Source organism: Pyrus communis, chromosome 1 (assembly GCF_963583255.1).
Source record: "Pyrus communis chromosome 1, drPyrComm1.1, whole genome shotgun sequence".
Taxonomy (NCBI): domain Eukaryota; kingdom Viridiplantae; phylum Streptophyta; class Magnoliopsida; order Rosales; family Rosaceae; genus Pyrus; species Pyrus communis.
Window position 1 is genome coordinate 32,124,441 of NC_084803.1, and position 9,162 is coordinate 32,133,602.

At 35.9% G+C, this 9,162-nt stretch overlaps 1 protein-coding gene across 1 annotated transcript; it reads left to right on the forward strand.

Annotated features, from left to right (window-relative positions):
• The first annotated feature begins 7,512 nt into the window (after positions 1–7,512).
• On the forward strand, positions 7,513–7,980 carry LOC137725872 (uncharacterized). Its single transcript, XM_068464702.1, has one exon. The coding sequence runs from the start codon at positions 7,513–7,515 to the stop codon at positions 7,978–7,980; it is 468 nt and encodes a 155-aa protein (XP_068320803.1).
• The last annotated feature ends 1,182 nt before the right edge of the window (positions 7,981–9,162 follow it).

The following is a 9,162-nucleotide window of genomic DNA, read 5'->3' on the forward strand; positions in this document are numbered from 1 at the left end:
GAACCAATTCTTAGTAAAATCCAAGTGGATCCTAGAAAAGCACTTTAATTGCTTCTTGCAAGAAGCACATATATGGTGCTTCTTCCAAAAAGCCAAAAATCAATTTCACCAAAAGTGGTTTGAGTCATTTAAAAGCACTTCCAAACAAACCTTTAGATTAATTAGAATAGCATTACTCTTCCCTCTATTATTTCGACCCAAAACCAATATGGTATTTGAACTCGTTATTTCAAAGATGGGTATGCTTCAACTGACTGACCATATCATCATCATAATCTTATTGAATGAAAATTACTTGGGTCATACTACCCAAGACCACCTTAATTATGCATAACGTCCAATAATATAATATTTGTGCATACTTAGAGCTCGTTTGATAAAGATTTCAACTCTTAATGTTTAATGTTTAATTTTCAGTTTTTACTAATAAAACACTGAAACCTTGTTTAATAACTGTTTTTGAATTTCAAATAAAAAGAACATTAAAAATAGTTTCAAAGTTGTTTGGTAATTGTTTTGCAGTTTCAGTTTTCATTTTATGTGGAACTTACAAATGAAATTTTGTTTTGGTGGGTCAAGTTGTGAATATGAGGTAATAGAATTAAGGGACATGTAATTAAGATTCATTACTATTTTTTAGAGGGATGAATTAGTGAACTATGGGTCGCTAGGTCCCGAATCTGAGGGTCAAGAGATCAAATTGGATTTGCAATCAACTGCAAGAGTCGAGCAATCGTCGGTCGTTCCAAGTTCGGAGGTTGCGACCGAATTTTGATATTGGAGCGCAATACATGTTTTGTGACGTAGAATCGTGAATGAGAAATATTAGCAACAAAAAAAAAAATGAAAACAAATATGAAATTGGTTTAATAGATTTTAAAAGTTGACCCCTTTTTTGAAAGGGAAGTGTTATTGGCACTTCAAAAATCTCATTTTACACTCCTTACAAGTGTGTTTTTCTTTCCTAATATAGAAAGTTTGAAGTGTAGAATGAGATTTTTAGAGTGCTAATAACAATTTCCTTTTGAAAAACTAGGAAAAAAGAACTTTAAATTCACTGCTAGTGGATGGCAAAATTTTTTTTTTCTAAAGGTAAGAAATTTCATTAATCAAATAAACAAGAACATCATTGATAACATACAACAAACTCCTCAGAAGTACAATTCTCAACCACAGAATACACATGCCTAATTAACATGAAAGACAAGGTCACAAGGGCTATACCTTACAAGCCGAATTAACACTGTAAAGGTGCTGAATGTAAACACCGTACCATGACCTAAAGACCTTGCAATGACAAAACAAGAACATATAGCTATGAATCCCTAAAACTACTACAACAATACCATGAGGGAAAGACCGCACATTTTCATGATCTTGCAATCGTTAGCAAAAACAATTTTGCTAGGAGTCACCTCCAACAAATATCGAGCTTACTACTCACAACTCTTGTGTGCACAAACCAAAAAACCATCACCTCATATAACCATGAAAGATTTTAATAAAGCAAGAGAGTGACAACTACTAAAAACACAAAAGGAAAGAGAAGGGAGAGATTGCGAAGGATTGCAGCCCTCCCCAGTTTTTCTTTGTACTTTCTTGTTAGGGGCTAGGTTTTTTTTTTATTAAAAGAAGTGAATGGTATAATTGGGTTAGATCGGATGTGAGTAACAACTTATAGTTGCACTAATGCAATCTACATATTCTAAGCCTCCAAACTAAAAATTGATCATATTACTCTAGAACATACTTGAATTGGGCCCTTAAAAGTAAAAAGTGAAGAAACATAATGTTCTTTATTAATTGACCAGCTAGGCAAGAGCACAAATTATCATGGGTCATACAATTTTATACACTCTTATGCTTTATCTAAACTTCAAAAAGGTGATATTTTGTCTTCCATATAGTTACAAAGACTGATTGTTAATGTCTGGGTGCATTTAGAATGCACGATATATCAATGATTCAGCCTGCACATGTGTATATGATACATATATATGTCAACTCGAGTGAATGCAATGTACCAAACTTTAAATAATAAAAGCTAAGTCCTTATCTAAACGTCTTCCCTACCTGGCATAAATGATGATATATAAGATCTTGATAAGTTGATAAATATTTTATTGTTTCTTTTTTACTAAATCTATATAGCTACAGAATATATATATATATATATATATATGTATATGTATATATGTATATGTATATATATATATGTATATGTATATATATAATTCGTGGCCATCCCTATTTTTTATTTTTCTATAAATATGTAATTTGTATGTAGACGTGCAAATTTTCACTCGTGTCATAGGTTTCGCACATTGTCATGGGTTGTTGTCGTTGATCTCGATCACAAACAGGATCATAAAGTACACTTCATCGAAAGTGTGAAGAGATATTGTGCAAGCGGTTATACGTACCGCCACAGGTGATAAGTTATCGCTTGCAAACCAATTATAATTTGACGACATTCCAATTATTACTATTTTTCATTATTCTAACACCATTTTGCTTCGTAGATTAGAACGGCTTAAATTGTGATTAGTTTTAAATACGATAAATAACTCCTTACATAAAATTGTTGTTGTGGCATCATTATAAGTACGCGTATATATAATATATACAATCTTATTAACCAAAGGCCTTCCAATACCCAAGACTTTCTACTGGTAAAATTCCTGAGGTATGAAGATAAACAATCATTCCGTGAATACGAAAATCCTGCAACAAAGAGACAAGAATACGTGTACAAAGAATATTTGTACTAATGAGTTTGGGGCTACAATCTCTTTACAATTTGAATCCTATAATTCCATCTCCAAACATGTAAAGTGTGTATGTAGGGGTTGTTGTTCCTAAGGTCGCGTTGACTTGATCTTGGATGAACGATTGCCTCAAGGATTTGGCTTGTGGTGAGGAAAGAACCGGCACGTGTGGTGGTGGTTGATAATTCTTCAAGGGTTTTGGAGAAGAATGTAGAGGGCTTTCTGAATTCTTTTAATTTTTTGAGAGTGCTTGGCGAGTTTGAGTGCTTGGGAGATTTAGAGTTTCAAAGCTTCAGCTTTTAGGCATGAAATGATTTCTAGACCTTTTCTTTGTCTTGGAGCCTCCTATTTATAGACTCACTAAGCTTTGTCTATGGATGGATTTCGCCTTAGTTGTAGGCTTGATTAATTGACGAATGAACCAGGACTCAATTTGTGGGCCAATTCGTGATTTGACTCCATCAAGCTATCAATCGTTTTAGTGTATGGCTTGGAGTACATCAGTGCATCCCACGAAGTGCCTCCGTACTGCACTGATGTTGTTTATGATCATGTCCTTAAGTTTTTGGACGGAAAAAGAGCTTGTTGATGTAGCTTCAGACTCTTGCTTTTGTCTCCCTCCAGCCTCGTCGACATGACGCGCCTCTTCTTCGCCAGACTCCTCGTCATGCCGATTCTTGTACGGATTAAGGTGGACTTCTCTGTCATGTTGCGACTTCAATCTACTCATGAGCGTTGCGATCTGCATGTCCTTCTCCTCGACAGTCCTAGTCAACTCTGTGAAATGTGCGAGTTGTTCTTCGATGAAGGTGGCCCTAGTAGTCATAACATATGTAGCCAAAGGATGAGACTTTTTAGCAGACATTGAGGGCGTCAACAAAATCTCTTTGTGATGGTCATTCTCTTGTGATCCGTAGTATGATCTAGTACTTGAGTTGCGTCTGAAGCAGTTGACCAATACCACTCCCTCAAGTTCTTTGAAGATGAAATCTCGCTCGCTGTTTTGGGATGTCATCTTGCGTGCCACAGCAACATGCTTTAGTGCACCCAGCGAGGCCAAATAATATTTAACTTCATTAGTTAATATTTGATTAAATTAAATTAAAATTAAATAAATCAATTAATTCCTTTTCGTCAAGTGGTGACCTGGTGACTCATCTGATTTTGCTGAGTCACATCCATGTGTACGATTTGTGAGACATATGGCTCATGCCAAGTATGCCCTGGCATGTAGAAACTTTAATTGTGTTGTGACCATTTATTCACCGAAATTTCGATGTCCACAAATGTCCCCACTTCAAGGCGCGTCATATACACATGTTTGTCACGTGTAGAAGATGTGTTTTGAAGTCCCTCACATAGTGAATGTATTTGACCATAATGCTTTGAAGTCCCTCAATGTAGATTTCGATTCAAGGACCATCGAGACTTGATCTTGAATTGGGTTAGAAGTTTCTTCAAGGGTTGTCGAGGCTTGGTCTTGAACGAAACGGTACCACGAGGAGCTCCACATGGTTGGTGATCTTCAACTTTGGTGGCGTGTAAAATCCTGTTCCTAGATTTCACTGTTATAATCTACGTATTTGTATTATTTTTCGGGAATTTATATTAATTTATTTGAATTTAGATTTTAATTAAACTAGTTACGAAGTTTGAAGTTTGGAAATTAGTTATTTAAAATCCAAAGGCCTTTCGAGGTCACAATTTATATTTTCAATTAGAACTCAATCTCACGAACGCATAAGCGCAAACCGTTTGTGAAATGGAGCTATAACGAAGGAGTTATTAAAGTTTAAAGGTAAGGACGTTTTAGTAATTTTCCTTCAATCTAGAAGCCTTCAGATCTATTGGATCAGGATGAAAGGAGATGGCACCACGTGTGTGGCCAGGATAAAGAGTTGAGGAGAGAAAGGAGAGAGATGGATGGAAGGAAAGAAAAAGAAAATGAGGGGAGGGAGAGGGCTCGGCCAATCAGAGAAAAGGGGGAGGCGGAGTGCCCAATAGGGGAGAGAGGAAATGAGTGGAAGGGAGAGAGGAGAGACTCACCGGATCAGTTTGTCCAATTTCCTTCTTCGACATAACGGAATTGATGAATTCTGACGGCTTTTTCTCCGGTGAAGCAAGGCAATCCTCCACTTGGAAAACATTCATCAACTCTCCCTATTCCATTCCCACCCAAAATTAGAAGAAATTTAGTTGTAGTTTGGTGAAAAACCCATCGTGGGTGGCATGAAAAACCCTTGCCGAGATCCACCATTTCTGAAATGTCCTCTTCCAATTACCACCACCATTAGACCCCCCTTTAGGCCTAAAACAAAGGCCAAACAACTGTAGGGGCGGCGGAGCACCGAAGGGTTTTTCACAAAAAACGAAAAGTTTAAAAAAAATTGAAACTTTAAAACGTAATTTTGGGGGTCAAAGCGACCTTGAGTCACGGAGATCCATCATATGTCATAGCTAATCTATGGTTTGAAATCAGAATAATGAAAAAAAAGATATCTCGGTAACGAAAACTATAGGGCCTGTATTGGCGAGATCCAACGATGAACAGCCACCTGTTAGTGTTTGTAAGCGGTTGAAATTGTGTCAGTTTGACACAATAGAGCTTGGTTCGATTCAGTCTTTGGTTAACAATGCCGATGTTGTTCTCTTTCAGGAAAAGTATGGTGGGCCCAAATCGGAACTCGAATGACTTTTCCACTAATTCCAGATGCGTCCTTTTTGCTTTTTTTTTCTTTATTTATTTATTTTTTTTGCTGCTTGCACCTTCTTTCTTCAATCTCGATCCCAGAAAATCTCGTTTTCCATTCCAAAAGTCATGTTTTGGCTTTTGGGTTTGCATGATGCCATTTGGCTTTTGGCTGGGCTGTTCTTCTAGTCTAAAAATATAGCCATTTGGGCTTTAGTTCTTCTCAGCCCAATCTTAAACCTAGATTTGGCTTTTGGGTTTGCATGATGCAAGCCCACTGCAAACCCTATCTCTCGACCAACTCGCAACACAAGCCTAATTAGGCTTTGGTGTCCCCGTGTTCTCGCTGCAGTGGAACCCAACCCATGCAGCTGTTGTGGACTTCTTGTGATGCGACACACTGGATCCTAGCCTTGCTGGTGTATTCGTGTTCCTCGCTACATTGGACCAGTGCCCTCGTCTAGGCCTATTTTGGGCCCAATTTTCCTTGGTAGCCTGTTTGTTGCCTTAGGCCTGATCCGCCCATTCCAGGTCAATTTTGGGCCTGACCTTACGGTTTCAAATTTGCTCAGTCCATCCTTGACCTTTGGCCCATGTTTTTGGGCCCTGAGCTTAAATTTTTATAATGTTAGACAATTTGGGTTTTATATTTTTTCACCCATGCTTTAAATTTGCCCCAAAGTCCAAATAATTAATTCAATTATAATTAGGCTTATTATATTAACACCCCACAAATTATTGAACAAACCCCACATACTTAATACACCCCAGATTTGCTTTCTCACTTAAAAATTATCTTAATACACCCCACATACTTTCCCATAATACCCCCCATATTCTCAATATAAACCTTATATTTGGTACATATACCCCACATTTCTCAATATACACCTTATATTCCTCCACAACAACACATCCGCAACTGCAAGATTAATGCAATTAATTACTAATCTATGATCTTTCATGTTCGATTCATCACCATATGACTAAGGGTAATTAGCAGATCACCAATTAGGGTTTTAGCATGCATGCCAGTTTAAATGAACATTACATACCTTTCTATACATACCATCTGAGTTGATTAAACTTAATTATTTTTATGAGTGCTGTTAATTGATGATACATGTTCATCGTCACCAACTAAAATAAGATCGTGATTTATGTGGGGTTCTAACAAAATTAGAATTTCTTTGCTAGCAGTTTCTTTTTCGCTTTAAGATAGTACCAAAGATCTAGGATGTTAGGGCTGCAGTAACATTAGTTTAAATAGTACCAAAGATCTCGTATTATAGAGTTTCTCAAAGAAAAACAAAGCCCAAAAATCAACAAAACCCTAGCAGCAAAGAAACTGATGAACAGCCGCAGGGATCCTTATGATCCCTAAAAGATGAATATGAATATAGAAGTTTAAATAACGCAGCAAACGCAAGATTAAATTACCTCATGTGAAGCTTCAGAAACATCGATTTTGTGTTCCATTCGTCAAAAGCAATTTTTCTTAATCAACATATTTGTAGTTTCATTAGTTAGGGTTTTGTTCAACAATGGAGGGTGATAGGGTTTTGATAGTTGAGAGGATAAATAATACGCTAAAAGTGATTTGTTGTGTATTTAGAATTTTTATTTTTAAAATCTAATAAGGTCAAAATTGTCATTGCATAGTGGGATAAATAAATCATTTAATATTAAATATTAATGTGGGGTGCATTCAACATTTTGTGAGGTGCTAATAAAAAAAGCCTTATAATTATAGACCTGAAGTTCTATTTGCATATTTTCTTGTTATTTCTGTATATATATTTGCATTTGTCTGTAGGAACATATGAACCTAAAATTCATAATTATTTCGAAACTGAAGATTCTAAAAACGTGCCTTGTTTGCAAAACCTGAAGTTTTCCTTAAAAACATCACCCATGAAAACCCAAAGTTTCTTCTTGCGAATTTTAACCAATACATGTCTATTAGAATTGGAATGTTCTACTCATATATGAATGGGTTGATATTTTTGTCCATTACACCAATCACATCTTGTTCATCTGTTTTGTGATAGGAACATGTCAAATTTGAACAAACTCGACTTTACCGCTCTGGAGGTTCCTGGAAGGAACTACCTCAAGTGGGTCCCAGATATGAAGCTCCACCTTACTGCAAAGAATTTGCGTCCCACCATTGAAAATGAGATGGACAACACAGTTGGTGAAGCTAAGAAAGCCACTGCCATAATCTTCATTCGAAGATATATTCATGACGCATTGCAAATTGAGTACTTTGCTAAGGAGGATCCACAAGCTCTATGGGTTGCTATGGCTAATCACTTTGATCACCAAAATGACATCTTCTTGCTTGAAGTAAAGCATGACTGGCAGTATTTGCACTTCCAAGACTTTAAGTTTGTGAATTCATATAATTCCGAAGTTTGTCAAATCCAATCACTCCTTAAGTTTTGTAACGAAAGTTTGACCGAAGAGGATCTCCTAGAGAAGACATATTCGACCTTCTTTGCTACTAATATTGTCCTGTAGGAACAATATAGAGCTTAGAAATTCACTAAGTTTTCGAATTTGATCACTGTTTTACTTATCGCTGAAAAGCAAAATCAGTTGTTGATGAAAAATCATCAAGCTTGACTTACTGGGGCGACTGTTCTGCCCGATGATGTGGTTAAAAGATAACACAAAAATTAAACCCTATAATTGTAGTATGTGTAAGTAGGGATCGTTCAAGGCCAAGGATTAGAAGAGATGCTAATCTACATAATTTAAACTCTAAAACACTAAACTAGACTCAAAAACAGCAAACTAGACTCTAACAACTCAAGATAAGCTAAACTGACTCAAAACACACAAACTAAGTTAAATTGACTCAAAACAGGTACTAGAAAGTGATTTGGACGACAATTAGACTAAAAAGACTCAAAATACTAAATGGGGAGAAATTCTAACGAATTTAAACTAAACTAACACAAATAAGAACTAAGGGGGTATTTGGACGAATTTTAAACTTAAAACAAACAAACTTGCATAAACAAAGTAAAAGGGTACGAATTTGGGTGAATGAATGGGTGAAAGGCTAGCCAGAAGGTCCTTCTCCACACATGACACATATGCAACACAAATCAATTTCCAGTTATTATTCCTTTAGACCATGAATGACAATGCCCCAAATTAATTGTGAGAAGCACAAATTAACTCTCAGATTTTTCTAATTTCATTGAATTGGACTCAGCAACGCAATCAAATTATTCTTATCAAGTTCCTTATATGAACTTCATGATAGAGATACATATTAAAGATCATTAAGTTCTATGAAAATCATAAGCATTGACAAGGCATTCGTAACTATGAACTGCATGATACTCTTGCCCAGAATTTACTTAACACAATCATGACTAGTGACTTTTACTAGTTGTAAATATAAGTTCATAACGATTAGATGAAACTCCCTTATATTTTAGCATCAGATTCATGCATGCAAACTAAGTAGGCCTCCTTAATCAACATACAAGAATAAGTTATCAATCAAACAGATAAGTAAATCGCATTCATGTTTTACGAAACAATAACTGGAGGAAATCAATTCATATCACATATATGTTCATGGCTTTGAATTCACCTCTAACTAAACAGAAACTAGTTCCACATGTTCATCATAATTGAAAATCAAATTAAAATAAACATCAAAGTAAAACTATGGATAGAAAGAAC